Source organism: Salvelinus fontinalis, chromosome 12, assembly GCF_029448725.1.
Source record: "Salvelinus fontinalis isolate EN_2023a chromosome 12, ASM2944872v1, whole genome shotgun sequence".
Lineage (NCBI taxonomy): Eukaryota > Metazoa > Chordata > Actinopteri > Salmoniformes > Salmonidae > Salvelinus > Salvelinus fontinalis.
In genome coordinates, this window is record NC_074676.1 from 9,554,167 (window position 1) to 9,574,163 (window position 19,997).

A 19,997-nucleotide genomic window follows, 5' to 3' on the forward strand; every position below is an offset into this window, starting at 1 on the left:
CAGTGGAGGCTCCTCAGAGGAGGAAGGTAAGGACCATCCTCCTCAGTGAATTTCATAAAAATGGTAAAACATTGAAAAGTTATCCTTTTTAGATAGAACTATACTAAATATATTCACATGTCACCAAATAACTGATTAAAACACACTGTTTTGCAATGAAGGTCTACAGTAGCATCAACAGCACTCTGTTGAGGCTAGCTTACGTCCTCCTCTTGGTACATTGACTTCAATACAAAACCTAGGTTGCTCTTGGTTCTCACCCCCTTTCATGGACCCCCACAGTAATTATGACAACAAATGCAGCTGGCTAGTTTAGTTACTCAAACACCCGGCTCAAACAGAGGGATGCAATGTTAGCTAGTTGGCTATGACTATCCAACACAACATTAGAACTCTTCCAAGTCAAGGTAAGCTTTTAGCTTTTTTCATTTTTTGCCACCAGGGCCTGCTGGTGTAACTTCTTACTGACTATACACTGTAACGTTACTGCATGATTGTAGCGGGTTTACTAACGCATTTGTTCTATTAGCTATGTTACTTTAGCTAATATGGGAACAACAATGTAGGCTGTGTGTAGCGGTTATGACATGGTTTGGCTTGGAAAGTTTTTTTTGCTTGGTCACATACAGCTGATGTGTTGTTCATTGAAGTCCACAAACGAAGGGTAAAGGTGAGAGGAGGAGAGTGCATAGAGGCGAGAAGGAATACAACGTGGCTGCTATGAAAGTGAACTGTGTTTATGCATGATCAGGGGTGAATTCATTCCGCCGATCCTGTTGAAAAACATTTCTTAAACGGAAACAATTGAAACGGAGATAAAAATACCTGAATTTGTCCAATAGAAACTCTCGTTTGTAACTGCTGGACTAACTATTGTCATCTCAACATTTTCTCTCGACCTGTGTGCACCTACGTTGTAAACTTTCATTCACAGGCTAGGTTGTAGCATGATGGGTATAAGGAAAATGCAAGTATCATGTCGTAGCCTAAACCTATCTATGTTACATTGAGCTGGGTGAATGGAATATGAATGACAGTCATCCAGCATGCTGTAATAGAAATAAGGCCATGCTCATGAAAAAAAAATGGTCCTCCCTCATCATAAACAGCACTGACCGCCACTGGTCTTCACTGACATTTTCAACCTCTCCCTGACCGAGTCTGTAATACCTACATGATTCAAGCAGACCACCATAGTCCCTGTGCCCAAGGAAGCGAAGGTAACCTGCCTAAATGACTACCGACCCATAGCACTCACGTCTTTAGCCATGAAGTGCTTTGAAAAGCTGGTCATGGCTCACATCAACAGCATCATCTCGGAAACCCTAGACCCACAACAATACGCATACCGCTCCAAAAGATTCACGGATGACGCAATCACAATTGCCCTCCACGCTGCCCTTTCCCACCTGGACAAAAGGAACACCTATGTGAGAATGCTGTTCATTGACTACAGCTCAGCATTCAACACTATAGTGCCCTCAAAGCTCATCACTAAGCCAAGGACCCTGGGACTAAACACCTCCCTCTGCAACTGGATCCTCGACTTCCTGAAGGGAAGGTGGTAAGGGTAGGTAACAACACATCTGCCACGCTGTTCCGCAACACGAGGGCACCTCAGAGGGGCGTGCTTAGTCCCCTCCTGTATTCCTTGTTAACCCACGACTGCGTGGCCAAGCACGAATCCAACACCATAATTAAGTTTGCCGATGAGGCAACAGTGGTAGGCCTGATCACCGACAACAACGAAACAGCCTATAGGTAGGAGGTCAGAGACCTGACCATGTGGTGCTAGGACAACAACCTTTCCCTCAACGTGATCAAGACAAAGGAGCTGATCGTGGACTACAGGAAAAGGAGGGCTGAATACGCACCCATTCTCATCGACGGTGCTGTAGTGGAGGAGGTCGAGAGTTTCAAGTTCATTGGTGTCCACATCACCAACAAACTTTCATGGTCCAAACACACCAAGACAGTGGCAAAAATGGCACGACAACGCCTATTCCCCTTCAGGAGACTGAAAAGATTTGGCATGGATCCCCAGATACTTAAAAGGTTTTACAGCTGCACCATCGAGAGCATCCTGACCGGTTGCATCACTGCCTGGTATGGCAACTGCTCGGCCTCCGACCGTAAGGAACTACAGAGGGTAGTGCGAACGGCTCAGTTCATCACTGGGGCCAAGCTTCCTGCCATCCAGGGCCTCTATACTAGACGGTGTCAGAGGAAGGCCCAAAAAATGATCAAAGACTCGAGCCACCCAAGTTATAGACTGTTCTCTCTGCTACCGCACAGCAATCTGTACAAGAGCGCAAAGTCTAGGTCCAAAAGGCTCCTTAACAGCTTCTACCCCCAAGCCATGAGCCTGCTGAACAATTAATCAAATGGCTACCCGAACTATGTACCTATTACCTCAATTACCTCGACTAACCTGTACCCCCACACATTGACTCGGTACTGGTACCCCTTGAATATAGCATAGCCTCGTTATTGTTTTTTTATTGTGTTACTTTTTTTATTTACTTAAAATTGCATTGTTCGTTAAAAACTTATTCGGGATCGGTGTCTCTTCCACGGGACGGTTGAGCTAAAGTAGGCTAATGTGATTAAGCATGAGGTTGTAAGTAACAAGAACATTTCCCAGGACATAGACATATCTGATATTGGCAGAAAGCTTAAATTCTTGTTAATCTAACTGCACGGTCCTATTTACAGTAGCTATTACAGTAAAATAATACCATGCTATTGTTTGAGGAGAGTGCAGTTTTGAACATGAAAAGTTATTAATAAACAAATTAGGCACATTTGGGCAGTCTTGATACAACATTTTCAGTCTAAAACTTTGCACACACACTGCTGCCATCTAGTGGCCGAAATCTAAATTGCAGCTGGGCTGGAATAATACATTATGGCCTTTTTCTCGCATTTCAAAGAAAAAAATACAAAAGAACAGTTGGTTTTTTCTTTGTATTATTTTTTACCAGATCTACTGTGTTATATTCTCCTACATTCCTTTCACATTTCCACAAACTTCAAAGTGTTTCCTTTCAAATGGTACCAAGAATATGCATACAGGGAGTTAGATTTGGGTATGTCATTTTAGGAGAAAATTGAAAAAAGGGGCAGATCCTTAAGAGGTTTAAGGGCTCGTAAGTAAGCATTTCACAATTGTATTCAGCAAATAAAATTTTATTTTGATTTGAATTTCGATTTTTGCCATTCACAATACTCTCATCTTCTTAACTACTGTCTTTTACCGGAACAGTGAAATGCTGTTCCAGTAAAAGGCCAAAGAAAAACCAATACGGAAATTGAAGTCACGAAGCACAGTATGTAAATGCCCTGTTTCAATCTGCATGTACAGTGTGGGGAGAATCACTTGAATAACTACTTAGCAATCACAAATGATGTCTGGTATACTTGGAAAGCTGTGAGATGTAACCAGTGAACTGCTACACATACACTGTACATCATAGTGAGCCAGTCTTACCTGTGAGGTCCTCCAGGGAGTTGTGTGCTGATTTGCTGTAGGCTGCAGTCTCTCTGTGACACTCCAGTGACCCTGCTGCCTCCATCATCATGTCTGTTCCGGTCACATCTGGCTGAGACCTATAGGACATGACAGCAACAACAAAGACAATGAGAGATGTCACAGAGCCCTCTCTCAGTCTACCTCTCTACCTCTGCGCCCCATCAGGAGTAAACAGTTGCCAGTGAGTATATGTAGTTCAGTCCTCTCCAATTAGTCATTGACTATAATTTAAGCTTATACAGATCCTCAACAATCAGTAAAAAGATTTGATATGTGGTATGTATAAAATGTTTGACATTGTGGTATATCCTACTATCAAACTATGAAAGCTCAAATTCTGTACATCAAAGCGGGCATAGTACCTGTACATGAATGGTGCAACAGTAGCAGTGTTGGGGTGGTTGTATTGCTGCTGAGGATGAGGTAGCTGAACACTGATGGTGTTGCTGGCTGTGGTAGCGACTGGGGGCACTCCGTTGGTGTGGTGATAGTGAGACCTCCCTTCAGAGGCAGCCAGGCTGGAGCAGGAGCTTCTGTTGTCCAGCTGGCCCTTGTGCACCGAGAGACCACTTCCCCCACAGGCCCTCAAAGTGCGGGGCCTCTCTCCATCTCGACCAGAAGAGGTCTTCCCTGCCTTGGAACCTGGCTTTGGTATTCCACTGTGTGCTGCTGAGGCTGAGCTCTCCTTTGTGCCACTGCCAGCCTTGCCTCCTTTTGGGATGAAGCTAGTGATCTTGGCATTCCTCTTGGGCTCCGCTGCGTCTGAACCTTCTACCTCCTGCCTGGTGTTGTCCCTGGGTACCTCCTGCTCTGTGACTGACCCCCACTTGGAGCCTTCCTCCTGGGCCTTGTCTCTCTTCTTGAGCCTGGCCTTGTCTTTCTCCTCCCCAGTCTTCAGAGAGCTCTTCCTGGGGGTGAGGGCCCGGCTGAAAGTGCGCTGGGCAATGCCCTTCAGGGCCAGTTTGGGGCTGGTCGCCATGGCGCTGGGGGGCCGGGAGTTCCCATCCGCCTCTTCCAGGGGATCCACGCCGATGGGGCGCACCTCCTTCGCCTCCGTCTCCTTCCCCGTCGGAATGTCAGTCAGGACTCCAGCTGCCTTGGAGGTTCCTTTGGTGTTGAAAAGCTTGAGTTTCTCCAGCATGGACTTCTGGGAGATGACTTTAGGGGGGACCTCTAGGGGCGGGACCACGGGCTGCCTGGTGGGAGGGTCCTGCTTGACGGACAGCATGGAGGAGGTGGCGCTGTGCTTGACGTTCAGGGACTTACTCCTCCAGGGCTTGCTGCTGTTGCCTGCATTGGGCTGGGGGATGGAGGAAGAAGAGCAACCGTTGACGGGCCCTGGAGACAGACTGTGCTCAGTCATGATGGGAGAGGCCATGGAGCTTCTCTCTGTGGAGATACACAAACAGAGGTAGGGAGAGATGAGGGAGGACAGAGTGCCTGCTGTAGATTGAGATCTCTCATTGAATAGTTATAGTTGGGATAAGGGATGAACCATCCCTGGCAAATCCATCGATCACGTGACACCATTCATTCCAATGTGAAGACTCAGTAGCGCATTGAAGCCAAATGAAGTCGGTTCAGATGGCGTCTCATGGAGACATAACATGCGCTGTTTGAGCTACTCCAGGAAGTGACTTTGCAGGCTAGCTCAGCGCTGCCCCCTCTCATTGAGTAACTCCAGTTGAAGGCTGACTGGAGTACTGCAAGCTGTCATTAGAAACAACATTTATCTTCTTCTGTGTGCAATAAAAAAAGATGGTTCAAGAACATAGATCTGATGTATTAGAAGGAATTATTTGGTACCATGATTGTCTTCTAAACATTGACCACGAAGATTGACCACGAAGATTGTAATGTTTCCATTCACTATAATGGGGTATCCTGTTTTGTGCCTGCATGCAGTACCAAGGTCGGCCTTGAACCTCTGTGGCTTCAATGAGAGGCGGCAGTCGTTCTCCCCTGGGATGTCAGTCAGTCAGTCAGTCATCAGTCAGTCAGTCAGTCAGTCAGTCAGTCAGTCAGTCAGTCAGTCAGTCAGTCAGTCAGCCAGTCACTCACTCACTCACTCACTCACTCACTCACTCACTCACTCACTCACTCCCACTGGTCTCCATGGCTACACTGGGCTTCACACAATACTGATATAATGCAATACAAAAATTATTACTCTGTGAATTACATGCTGAGTAAACACATACTCTATCTACAATTTGGTAGAAGAGTCATGAAATACACTCCAAAATTCGAAATATTAATTGCAAACAGTTCTGATAAAAAAAAATACATATTTCTCAGTATAATTTAGAGTACCCCAGCAATTTTTAACATGCAGCTATTTAATTATCAATTAGCAGGAAAATCTATTGTTATTAAATTAACATGATTTAAGCATATCTGACCTACCTCTAAGTCCAGTAGTCTACATGGGCAACAACAACAAGCAGCGAAACTCGTTTCAGAAGTTAATCCACTCTCAGTAAGCACACTTTCAGAGTAAACCCAGCCACATACCTGTCTTTTACCATGCCTGAGGGGAGGTAAACAAAAATGTACTGCCACAGCTAGCAGACGTTTAAATTTCAAACCCAAACATCAGCGGCGGGTTGTGTACAGTTTAGAGTGCACGCTATGCAGAGTCCCTGGGAGAGAGAGTCAATCATGAAAGCCTGTCTGTTCTTGCCGACTCAACACTGAACACCAGTGACCATATACAACTGTCACACACACACACGCACACGCACACGCACACGCACACGCACACACCTCAGCTCACAAATAACGCTCTAACAATGTTGAGCTTTGTAACACATACATGCAGTAAATCACACACATGCATAATTGACTTAGTTTAAACACGGAGTGTACAAAACATTAAGAACAGCTGTTCTTTCCATGACATAGACTGACCAGGTGAAAATGGTGATCCCTTATGGATGTCCCTTATTGATGTTAAATCCACTTCAATCAGTGTAGATGAAAAGAAGGAGAAAGGATAAAGAAGGATTTTTAAGTCTCGAGACAATTGAGACATGGATTGTGCATGTGTGCCATTCAGAGGGTGAATGACAAAAGATTTAAGTGCCTTTGAAAGGGGTATGACAGTAGCTGCAAGGCACACCGGTTTGTGTCAAGAACTGCACTGCTGCTTGGTTTTTTCACGCTCAACAGTTTCCTTTGTGTATCAAGAATGGTCCACCACCCAAAGGACATCCAGCCAACCTGACACAACTTTGGGAAGCGTTGGAGTCAACATGGGCCAGCATCCCTGTGGAACGCCTTCGACACCTTGTAGAGTCCATGCCCCGACAAATTGAGGCTGTTATGAGGGCAAAAAGGGGAATGCAACTCAATATTAGCAAGGTGTTCTTATTGTTTTGTATACTAAGTGTATGTTGTTTTTAGACCTCAGAGGCATCAATGACGTGACTTGTTATCAGGCTCATTTGTTAAGCTCTGCAATAATTCACCACATATCTGTATATATCCACAACCCTGGCTAGAAAGTAGTGTGTTTCAAGTACAACATTTATCAGCAGTGTTGCGCACCAGTCTCCAACAAAATGTACAACTCAACACCAAACATTTTACCCACCCCGACAGGGTTTATTCTTCCCCAACAAATGTGATCCGCCTCATCCACTGACACTTACTCTTGATCCTGACATATCGCTGGGATACCCAGCAGGTGTCCTGGCCTCTCTGTGTCCAGCACTAGTGCTCTGTTTTACAGGTCAAATCACCAGAGACACTTGGCCAAAAGCACTCAACACCCCGTTCGTTACACTATATACTCAGTAGCTTCAGACGCTCCATACTGTATACTTCCCTGTACTTCCCTGTGCCGAGTAAAGGTTTGCTTAAAGCATACCTTACCCGGCAGCTGCTCCAGGGTCTAACGGTCAAGCGCAGCGGGAAACTGTTAACATTCTCAATTACTAGACAGTAATTCTGTTTATGTGGAACCCTTTAACGATCATGAGAATTTCATTTCACCTCAGTCACTCGCGGCTACATACAAGTGTTCTGTTCTACCTGGTGTAACTAGAAACACATTGGATCTTTCACATCATATAGTATGACAGAATTGAGGTGAACAAGATTTTTTTGTTTACAAAAAATATGGCGAATTCATTGTAGTCTTCATGTCTCCATTCACTGCCTAAAGAAATGCATCTGTGTTTAAGTGAGTTAGACAGTATGCTCTGGTTCTTTAGACACGGTAGTTGGTAGATCGTGGCGCTTGCAACGCCAGAGTTGTGGGTTCGATTCCCATGGTGCACTTGTATGAAAATGGATGCACTCACCACTGTAAGTCGCTCTGGATAAGAGTGTCTGCTAAACGATGTAAAAAGTGAAAGTTCCTTCACATGAATAAACACAAATAGAACACCATCTGGGCTAATCATCCTGTTCTAGCAGAGAGGAACGACAGTAACTTTACTTCATCAAATCTCCTATTGACTCCAGCACAATACACATTTTGTAAAGCATAAGGACAGACAGACACAGAAACACCTATAGCCAAGCACTAGCATTTACTGTTTCACAAGCATAATCCTATATCCCCCCCAGTCTAAATTTGGCAACAAAAACAAATCTATTTACCCCCCCACTCACCCTCTCAGATGATCCTTGATTGACAGGTCAGGAATGACAGTGGTCATTGTATAGTTCCAATCATGCTTCTATCCTCTCCCAAGAAGTGAACACTAACCATTTCTGATTTCCGTAACTCTCACTATGTCCTTTCTACCAGAGATCTACACTTAACAAGGCTCTCTCTCTCTCTCTCTGCCATATCTCTATTTCTCTTCGCCAGTCTCACTTTAACGAGACTCCCTGTCCCACTCTCTCCCTCACTGCCTATCTTTTCCCCTCTCTACCCTTTCCTATCGGTTGGTCTCTCGTTCACTCGCTGTCCCACCCTCCCTGTCGCTCTCGCTCCCTCTCTGTCGTTCCCTCCATCCCTCCCTCTCCTTACCACAAGTACACTAATTAGGGCTCAATCAATGCACAGTGAATGCCTCATCAACACAGCAGCAGCAGTTTACCACAGGCTGGCATCAGTAGACCGTAGACTGGGTTATCCAGGCCCCGGCCCAACCAGAGCTAACTCCCACTGTCACGCTGCTCTGCTCGGCTCTGCTCTCACTAACATACATCACAGTACTTGGCGAGTACCGTCTGACTGGCTTCATACCACCGAGGACTCAATCTGTCAATCTAGGACTTGGTCTTACAGTGAGTATACATTATGAGGTGTATCATTTTACGTCAAACAAGGCCATCCTTTTATACAGATTTATTTACACCACTACGATTGTAAAGCCATGGTGTGATGTCATGTCCGCCACACTGTAATCCAACACACAGGCAGGAATCAACAGTAAATATAGGCTTCAGAAAGGAGAGGAAGTAACACATTTGTTATGTCAAATGTTGCACTTTGCAATACTCAAATAGCGGATAAGAGGTAGCAAGCCAGCTGAAATGATAGGTGTCTGACTGCGGAAGTAGCTCTTGACTTCACAAACAGAAATGGCAACGGCTTAAAGGTTATCTGTGAAGCATTACAAATAAAACCTAAACCCTAAACCTAAGACCGAATGTAAAAAGACACCTAAATAATCCATATCTTTAACTTCGTGTAACGTTTTACCTCGAACGATCCACAGAGGAGCCTGTACGCCGCAGGGTCAGCTTGAGTGGCACCCGTGTTGTTAAATCATTACCTGCTCCTCTAACAGCAGAGGAAATGTAAAGACAGAAACCACGTTTACATAGGTCATCTATCGATGTGTCTGTGTGTGTGTGTGTGTTTAGGATAACTGTCTATGTGGTTTGCTATTTATGTGTGTGTGTGTGTGTGTGTTTAGGATAACTGTCTATGTGGTTTGCTATTTATATGTGTGTGTGTGTGTGTGTGTGTGTGTGTGTGTGTGTGTGTGTGTGTGTGTGTGTGTGTCTGAGAAAACATGCCTTCTCACCTCCCTGTGGTCCAGTCTGTTAATGTACCTCTAATGGTGTGACTGTTGACAGTTCAGTCACACGGTCGTGGATAAATGGTTCTCTCCCAGCAGACAGCTGTTTCCCACACCATTCTTCTAAGGAAGAAGACTTTAACGCGCAGCACGACTCTAGCTACAACCAGCTAACAGCACACAACTAATGACTGTATGATAGACAAGATTGCTCCCAATCCAGATGTGTTTAGATATTTTTCTGTTGTTATTGACCTGGACGACCACATATTGATTTCTAAAACGGGTGTCCCCAAAGTGGTTTCCCTCTAAAAGCACAGACCTACATCCTCATGCACTGTTACTCACCTCTGTCGCTGCTGGAGGGCTTGGGCTTGTCGTAGTGGTTGAAGCTCTGGCTGCGACGGTTGCCGTTGGAGGCCGCGCGGGGCTTCCCCTCGCTGCCTGGAGCTGAGACCCGCATGGTGGGAGCTGGCAGTCTGTGGGCCACAGTTGCAGGTTCAATTAAAACAGTATGAAAACTCATCTTAACGGGGCGTAATTTTGAAAACCATAAATGATCATCTCCTAAAGAGGATTAAATAATATTCCTCAAATCAGTCTAAATAACTCCCTTTAAGGAGTGCATTCACAATTTCGTGAGTACTTGAACAGACGATCTGTGGACAAGAGCTCAAGAAAGATGCATGTGGTTGCACAGTTATTCCATTAGGTGGTGCTATTGCATAACCTCGTGCTGGGCATCTCCTCAACAAAATCTACTGCACCTACTCACACACTCACACACAGTAAAACAGAATACTTTTTTCTTAATTTCTTAAGGACAAGTTGAAAAGCACTTCCTGTCTACTGAAACCATGCACACAGCAAACCTACCAGGAAGCAAGTGTTAATACACCAAAACTAGTCTGACATACTACAAGACAACCTGAAATGAGGTGGGAGAATGGGGAGGGGGCAGCTTCTCAAACACAATACGTGGTGTATCTCCAGTGTGAGTGGATTGCGGCATGCAGTGTCTATGGGAGTGAGATAGATGACAGCTGACCTAGAAGACTTCCTCTGAGCCACAGAGAGCTTTAGCCCTTTACTCTGAGTGGAAGAAGCCTTGGATGACAGACTGCATGGAGGAGAAAGAGAGAGACGGGTAAGAACCAATGTTAAGAGTAGACAGAGATCTGAAAACCGATTGGGTGAGATCAAGAGGATCACAGAGCTTTGAACATGGAAACAGCAGAGGACGAGACTACACGCAATTCGAATGGATGACATAAACAACCCTGAGGAACCAGTGTCATGAGGAAACATGAGGAATCAACGTCACATTTGATGGGGAATGACTGGGGATCACTCATTAATAACCTCACATACTATATCTGAGCTTCTCCAAACCATGGATCTCTTGCCATGTGTGAAAGCTGGAGGTTGGGTTGTTACAAGGTACTGTTACCTAGACAGCATATCTGATGCTGCTTTGTGTGCTGGTGCAGTGGAGCTGTGGGTATGAGGTGTGTGGGTCTGAGCGGGCGCTGGTGACCCATAGGGAGTATGTCCAGGCTGGTTGCTGTGCTCTGGGTGATGAGAGGCCTGCTGCTTCAAGACCTTCTGCTGCTGCTGCTTGTAGCGGGACAAGCTGAAGAACAGGCCCAGGATGGTCTTCAGGTTCCCATTAAGGATCTCTGCAATAGGAGGAGAGACAGAGAGGTTGGTATCTTTGGTATCATTTCCTCTTCACAGTCGGATCTAACGTGGAGTTATTCATTAGATGCTCTAGATGAGAAGTCGATATGAGGGAGAGTGTCTGGTAGATAGCGGCAGTTTGACGTACCTTCTGCACAGAGTCCCTGGATGTTCACCCCTTTAGCTGCCAGGAATCCTAGGCAGGTATTGATGTTCTCAATCTGGGGGAGAGGGGAAAGGAGAGAGGAGGGCATGGTACTTTGTCAGTACAGATAAAGCAGAGTCATCAATTAACAAATTGTCACGCCCTGGCCTTAGTTATCTTTGTTTTCTTTATTATGTTGGTTAGGTCAGGGTGTGACATGGGGGATTTATGTGTTTTGTCTTGTCTAGGGGTTTTGTATGTTTATGGGGTGTTTTCTAGTCTAGGTGTTTGTATGTCTATGGTTGCCTAGATTGGTTCTCAATTAGAGGCAGCTGTTTATCATTGTCTCTGATTGGGAACCATATTTAGGCAGCCATATTCTTTAGGGATTTCGTGGGTTATTGTCTATGTATTGGTTGCTTGTGTCTGCCCTTTATATATATAGCTTCACGTTCATTTTGTTGTTTTGATTCGTTTGTTTAGGTCCTTCTTCGTTTCGTGTTAAATAAATAGAAGAATGTATTCGTATCACGCTGCGCCTTGGTCCTTCTCTCTTCCTCCATACGACGAACGGGACACAAATATTTCCCCCATAAGGTACTATTAGGCTTAATGTTTGTCTGCGATGTAGGAAAACCTCAGTCAAATCGAGAACCATATGGTCCTCTGTGGATTATAACCAACCACTAATGACGCAAGGTAAAATAATTCTGTATAATCCACAAGCAGAAATCATCCTTCAGGCAGTTCAAACATAGTAGTAAAGGAGTAGAACTAGACTAGCATACAGGCCACAATGAAATGATTAACCTCTCTTAATTCAGACTTTACCACAGATCTTTTCATGCAATTCACAATCCCCCATTAGTAAGAGCAGGGAAGTTTCCCAACAACTAAAGCAACGTGTTTCTGATGGAAATCTAAATGTGTTCCCAACCATTACGCTAAACTCCAGGAAGTTGACTTTGAGGGAGCACAGATTACTGAAAGACTTCCATTCATAGAGCTATTTTAATAATATTTTCCCAATTTCTGGCCCGCCACAAGATAATTTTTTTTGTATAACAATGGGATCTGTCATTGAATGTGTAGGGGAGCTGGTGCTGGTGGGTGAGCCAGGGTGAGTCAGCTAGCGTGAGAGGAGAGCGAGATATATTAGACTGAGGGAGGTGGTCCAAGCTTGTAGGAGTGAAATAAGGTCAGAGAAAGAGAATGAGCTGCAAAATTGAAAGCAAGGGAGATATCTAATAATATTGAAGGTCCAATACAGCAGTTTTTATCTGAACATCAAGTCATTTCTGGGTAACAATTAAGTACCTTACTATCATAGTTTTTAATTCAAATGGTTAAAAAATAAACAAAAGTAGCTTTAAGCAAAGAGCAATTACTCAAGCAAGACTTTGCTAGGTCTGCCTGGTCTGAGTAAGGGCGGGAAATCTGAAAACAAGCTTTTATTGGAAGAGATGTTTGGTCTCTTTCTTATTGGTCTATTAACTCATTTACCGCCTTGTGATGTCTCCCGGCAGGCTAAATCTCCATCCCACCGAAATTTCAGCCTGTCTTTTCAAACAACTCTTACACTAAAAGGGCATTATCAAAACGTTCACAATTTCACAGTATTATTTTAACTTCAAAGTGTAGAAATATATATAAAACACAGGAGAATCAGGTTTTTGACTGCACTGGGCCTTTAAACTAATTATCTTGGATTATCGTACAACCAAAATAGAGGCTACTAGAGTATGTCGAGCGCGATAACAACAATAACGTAGTGAACGGATGTTTAACCCATGGATCCATGGATAACTATGTGGGCACAGACAAGACTGGTTCAATCCCAAAATAGACAAGGGAGGTTGTTTGGGGTGTCAGCGGGACACCAGTCTATTTAATGCCTCCCCACAGCCTCCCTAACGTGTTAGTAGGGCATCACTAGAAAGGCCGTTCTCTTACAGGAAACAGTGAGGAAAGAAGCACTTGCCACCAAGGGTCTTCACTCAGCGTCAGGAGTTCAGATTTGGGACGGATCAATCCGGTTGTGTGCGCACAATAATCACACATGCGATAACTCATTATCCGTACTATGAAGTGCTGTTAGGCTTACGCCTCCCTGTTATCACTGTTTTAGGGGCCGGAGGATCGGTTCCCTTACGTTACAGAATAAACACAACACTCACCATCTGAGTCCGGCTCTTCGGGTAGCCATTGATGTCTTCTATCTTCTCATTCGCTAGAAAATAATGGATGAAAAGAGAGAGAGAGAGAGCAAGAAAAGAAAGAGGATATTGAACGATGAAGTAACACATCCTTCTTGGGACTTTCCCTGCGCAACGACAAGTCAATTGAAAAGCAGTAAGTCTATCCAAAAGCAGTAATAACCTACGCTAACCGTGGGAAGCAGCCAGGTTTTGCACCTGATGCCATCCTCAGTCAAACACCACCGCTATGATCCTCATTTAGCCTCCGCTAACCACACTGCCTCTATTCACCCCACTTAAATAGAATGTACAGTGCAGACACACAGGAAATAATGACAGGCTTGGCTGCTCAACCTCTCATCCACCCTGGGAGGCTAAAAGCAGAGCTGGAATCTCAAATTGCTGAATTTCAGAGCAGGAAAGACTGATTTTAAAGACCCTCCTGACCTAAAGATCCCACTTAACCTCTCCACAATAAAGACCGTAGAGGCCACTGAGGAAGGCCAGAGAAGAGAGAGGCAAGAGGCCACTGAGGAAGGCCAGAGAAGAGAGAGGCAAGAGGCCACTGAGTTGGAGGCCAGAGAAGAGAGAAGCACTGTGACATATCATACTCATCACATCACACTAATATTAGGCGATATAATATGATAAGCATGCAAAAAGTTTGTTCTTGTCATTGCATTGCAATGGAAAGCCAATACGAAACGCATAGTGATTACGTGGAAGCATTCCAATTGATCTGCTGATAAATTCAAAGTTACCAATAGAATGCCAGGCAAGTCCTTACCGACAACCTGTATGATCTCAGCCAATAGCACTCCATCTGTAACATCCTGCTGCAAGTCCTTTATCAGTCGCTTACGGCCCGACTTCACCAGGTAATGGTTGGCCCAGTCTGTGTAAATCTGCCCAACAACAAAACACAGAGAAACACAATTGACATATTAGAAATACAATCAATTCACTTAATAACAGACCATTACTGGTTAATACAGGCAAAGCAATAGCCAGTGGATAACACCTTTCAAACCCCTTTCAGAACACACTCGCTTTTCAAGGCTTTGATACTCACATTCCTCCAGAAATCAGGCCACTGAGCACAATGTAAGTTCTGCTCTGGGAGTGAGAAATCATGTCTTTCAAAGAGTAGGAAGTGTGACATCACGTATTAAGACAGAAACTCACTGGCTGAGAGCACCGGTGTGTGGTGTCTGTAATCTGAGGAGCTTTGCTCATAATTGGATGTTTACTGCTGCTGCATTTTAACATCTCAGTCATTTTTTAAGTCTGTCTGATCTGACGGAAAATAGTCTACACTTTTTGCCCCAAACTGTTTATGAGATTATTATGCTTATACTGTAGCTAGATAATACAGATCCACCCAGAGTATACACTCTATGAGAACCAGGGGGATAAGTACTTCACCATGGGGTTAAGAGGAGTTACCAGGGGGTTAAGAGGGAGGCATCAGACGGGTAATCGGCCATGAAAGTGAAACAGATGAAGAAAGAGCTCAAATCGGGCAGAAAATCTGTGGGTTTGAATGACAAAACTGAACAGGTGATCTAGGGTAGGTAGAGTGCTTAATGTGTACAACAGAAAGTAGCCTGGCAGAGAAAGATGGTTTTAAGAAATGTACACCTTTCAAGGTACTATAAAGACATTACAAAAGGCTAAGAGGACAACACAGCTTGCTATTCTGTTTCTGCTATGGTGTTTCGCTCATCTGTTTCTGGTGGAATTGCATGAAAAAAAAGAGTGTTGAGTTTGACACTAAAACCTCAGGCTGTCTCCTATAGATAAAGCTATGACTTTCACTATGGAACAAAACCGGAAGCTTATAAGAAATCCCGCTATACCCTCCAATGAACTATCAAACAGGCAAAGCGTCAATACAGGACTAAGATCGAATCATACTACACCGGCTCTAACGCTCGTCGGATGTGGCAGGGCTTGCAAACCATTACAGACCACAAAGGGAAGCACATCCGAGAGCTGCCCAGTGACACGAGCCTAGCAGACGAACTAAACTACTTCTATGCTCGCTTCGAGGCAAATAACACTGAAACATGCATGAGAGCACCAGCTGTTCCGAAAGACTGTCTGATCACGCTCTCCGCAGCCGATGTGAGTAAGACCTTTAAACAGGTCAACATTCACAAGGCCGCAGGGCCAGACGGATTACCAGAACGTGTACTGCGAGCATGCGCGGACCAACTGGCAAGTGTCTTCACTGACATTTTCAACCTCTCCCTGTCCGAGTCTGTAATACCAATATGTTTTAAGCAGACCACAATAGTGCCTGTGCACAAGAACATTAAGGTAACCTGCCTAAATGACTACCGACCCATAGCACTCACGTCTGTAGCCATGAAGTGCTTTGAAAGGCTGGTCATGGCTCACATCAACACCATTATCCCAGAAACCCTAGACACACTCCATTTTGCATACCGCCCCAACAGATCCACAGATGACGCAATTTATATTGCAATCCACACTGCCCTTTCCCACCTGGACAAAAGGAACACCTAAGTGAGAATGCTATTCATTGACTACAGCTCAGCGTTCAACACCATAGTGCCCTCAAAGCTCATCACTAAGCTACGGACCCTGGGACTAAACATCTCCCTCTGCAACTGGATCCTGGACTTCCTGACGGTCCACCCCCAGGTGGTAAGGGTAGGGAACAACACATCCGCCACGCTGCTCCTCAACACAGGGGCCCCTCAGGGGCGCGTTCTCAGTCCCCTCCTGTACTCCCTGTTCACTCATGACTGCATGGCCAGGCTTGACTCCAACACCATCATTCAATTTGCAGATGACACAACAGTGGTAGGCCTGATCACTAACAACGACGAGACAGCCTATAGGGAGGAGGTCAGAGACCTGACCATGTGGTGCCAGGACAACAACCTCTCCCTCAACGTGATCAAGACAAAGGAGATGATTGTGGACTACAGGAAAAAGAGGGCCGACCATTCCCCTATTCTCAGCGATGGGGCTGCAGTGGAGCAGGTTGAGAGCTTCAAGTTCCTTGGTGTCCACATCACCAAAAAACTAACATGGTCTAAGCACACCAAGACAGTCATGAAGAAGGCCCGACAAAACCTATTCCCCCTCAGCAGACTGAAAAGATTTGGCATGGGTCCTCATATCCTCAAAAGGTTATACAGCTGCACCATCGAGGGCATCCTGACCGATTGCATCACTGCCTGGTATTTCAACTGCTCGGCCTCTGACCGCAAGGCACTAAAGGTAGTGCGAACGGCCCAGTTTATCGCTGGGGCCAAGCTTCCTGCCATCCAGGACCTCTATACCAGGCGGTGTCTGAGGATGGTGCTAAAAATTGTCAAAGACTCCAGCCACCCTAGCCATAGACTGTTCTCTCTGCTACGGCACGGCAAGCGGTACCAGAGCGCCAAGTCTAGGTCCAAGAGGCTTCTAAACAGCTTCTACCTCCAAGCCATAAGACTCCTGAACATCTAATCAAATGGCTACCCAGACTATTTGCATTGTTCCATCCCCCTTCTTTACACTGCTGCTACTCTCTGTTGTTGTCATCTATGCATAGTCACTTCAATAACTCAAACTACATGTACATACTACCTCAACTAACCGATGCCTCCGCACATTGACTCTGTACCGGTACCCACCTGTATATAGTCTCGCTATTGTGGTTTTACTGCTGTTCTTTAATTACTTGTTACTTTTATCTCTTATTCTTGTCTGTATTTTTTTAAACTGCATTGTTGGTTGGGGGCTCGTAAGTAAGCATTTCACTGTAAGGTCTACACCTGTTGTATGAGGCGCATGTGACTAATACCATTTGATTTGAACAGCCATGTATATCCCATAGCTTGCTATCACTGAAAACAAAAGGCTCAGGGCTTAAGTTACCTCTCCAACCAGACAGAGAAGGGGTACCTCTCCAACCAGACAGAGAAGGGGTACCTCTCCAACCAGACAGAGAAGGGGTACCTCTCCAACCAGACAGAGAAGGGGTACCTCTCCAACCAGACAGCGAAGGGGTACCTCTCCAACCAGACAGAGAAGGGGTACCTCTCCAACCAGACAGAGAAGGGGTACCTCTCCAACCAGACAGAGAAGGGGTACCTCTCCAACCAGACAGAGAAGGGGTGTGTAGATCATAGACTTAGACATTACATCATTGTATCTGTCCCATTATGGTGTCTGTGAGTAGTACATTTTATTAATCTACTACTTCCATGAGTTGGCAAACAAACTGAAAAGGCGAACACTGCCACTGGGAGTGTGTTGTTTGAACAGGTATAAAGCCAAGGTGGGCGATTTACTGCCACCTGCAGTTATGAAATGTTTGCTCGCGAGTATAATTAATTGACTGATCAGTCCCGATGACCTGGATGGAATTATATGATCTTTCTTAACCCACAGGAAGTCCCACCCAGTTAACTACCTCAGAATGCTGAAAGTCCTCAATGGCGCTGCCCATACTGAAACTAGCTTTTGGGCACTAGAGTCCTCCATCTATCGCTATGGTGTAGAGTCCTCTTTCTTACATCTCACAGCATACGGACGCTGTGTGAGCCAAGAAACACCAACCACAAAGTGCGACAAACAGTGAGAATATTCTTGATATAAGATTGAATGAGGCGAGCACCGCTTTCACTTGCTTTTCAAAATGATGGTTGCTAAAGACAGAGTGGACATAGACCAGAACTGGACACTGTTTGAAGCCATACCTGGACATACGCTAGTAGGTCTGACAGAAAGCCAGTGAACTACAGTCATATATCAATGTTTGTCCACATCCAGCCGAGGTGTCCATTAGTAAGCATTAGTCATGTCTAACACCGTCATTGTTTAAAAAAATAGGCACCTACTGTCCATCACAGTTCTACATCCCCAGTAGCTTGACTTTCTGTTTAGATTTTATTTTATTTGATCTCATTTGCGTCTAGTTTTTGATGGTTTGTTTGTTTGTCCACTCTGCTGAATGTGTGTGATTTACGGTCATTAGGTGGAGGCTACTCGACAAGCCCTTTTGGGCTTTTCCCCTCCTGCATGTAGCGGTTTAGTTTTTTTAACTGTTACAAACCGTCTCTCTATTTATGCCAATTAGAATAAAATAAACTAGTCTAAACTCTATGGTCCACCAGCTCCCTCGTCTATATCCTGTCCTGTCCAGGTGGGAAAAGCCAACACTAGGGGGCAGTGTGTGTGTGTGTGGCCAGTGCATCCCATGTGTGTCAGTGGACCAGAGGTAATCTATTCTAACACATAATGTTACTGTTCCCCCCTCCTCCTCTTGCTCCCTCAAAGCCACTGTATTTCATTATTAATGTCCTACACACACACACACACACGAATGCATGCACACGCACTCGCACACAAATAACTCATTCAGAATTAGGCTGCATTTGATCCTGCTTTTTTTAGCTTGTAGTATTGCAGAGAGCAACCGAGCACTACTCCACCCAACCAAACCTTATGCATTACGCACCACTTCAGACCATTGGCGGTGTTCATGTAATCCTCACATAAATAAACACGTAACCATCCTGGTGGAATGGAACCCTGCCTGTGGTGGTGTTCGGCTGGAAGTCAGTGCAGGCCAGCTGGATGTGTGTTTACTGCAGAAGAAGGCTGTGGTGGTGTCTTAAAGGGATTCTCTCTTCCTGGTGGGACCAAACGAGATGTTGCAGACCCCCCCCCCCCCCCCCCCCCCCCCACGCACAGTAGGCCTGCTAATCTCTCGCCAGCAGCAGGTGTTGCCGAGTGGCAAATAACTACCAGCTATCTTCACTATTGTCATGTACTGTATCAATGTAGCTGATAAATCACGTTTTAGATGGAAGAGAAGCTGTGTATATTCTCATTTGGTAGAGAGAGAGCAGTAAGATTCACTGTGATCTTCTTCACTAACGCGCTGAGACTGTATCAAGGAATCACTCATCTTGTCTGGTTCACTGAGCATACAGTGCTCATTGTGAACATATTGTGCTTCCATTCACAAAATATCGGGGATCTCAAGACGGAGATCTGGTAGTCGCTTCTCCAAACGTTCACATTATGTAAAACAAACACACCCCAATCCCACTGGGCACACACTGGTTGAATCAATGACGTGGAACCAACGTTGAATTGACGTCTGTACCACACTGGCTAACTCTTCATGATTCCATAATGTACCAATCCCAGAAAGAGGTATTTTCTCACCATATGTCCCCCATTAGGGTACGCCAACAAAATAAAAAGGAAATATGAAATACGATAATATTATTCTATGCTTGTGTGTTCCCGTTTCCTCTCCAGTGGGCCCCCTGGCCCCCCAGCTTCATGAACTCTGTAGCCGGGCTGCAGTGTGGAGCACACTGAGCCACAGCACAGTACTGCCACTCCAAATAGAGCGCTGGAGAAACCCCCCTGACCGCTGTTCACTCTCACTGCGTAATGATAGGCTATGCAGTAATCTTTCA

The 19,997-nt window shown here is 45.1% G+C and overlaps 1 protein-coding gene across 6 annotated transcripts in view; it reads right to left on the reverse strand.

Moving 5' to 3' along the window:
* The window catches only part of LOC129866753 (neuron navigator 2-like), a 140,205-nt gene that overhangs the window by 90,257 nt on the left and 29,951 nt on the right, over positions 1-19,997 (reverse strand). For 4 of the 6 annotated variants that reach the window (XM_055939591.1, XM_055939593.1, XM_055939592.1 and 1 more), the window contains exons 2-9: positions 14,327-14,444; positions 13,519-13,571; positions 11,345-11,417; positions 10,967-11,195; positions 10,565-10,636; positions 9,865-9,995; positions 3,895-4,921; positions 3,491-3,609 (exon numbers count right to left, since the gene is read on the reverse strand). In XM_055939591.1, the coding sequence (XP_055795566.1) occupies positions 3,491-3,609; positions 3,895-4,921; positions 9,865-9,995; positions 10,565-10,636; positions 10,967-11,195; positions 11,345-11,417; positions 13,519-13,571; positions 14,327-14,444 (1,822 nt within the window). The remainder of the gene's footprint in view (positions 1-3,490; positions 3,610-3,894; positions 4,922-9,864; positions 9,996-10,564; positions 10,637-10,966; positions 11,196-11,344; positions 11,418-13,518; positions 13,572-14,326; positions 14,445-19,997) is intronic. The other 2 variants (XM_055939595.1, XM_055939594.1) reach the window with 1 other exon arrangement.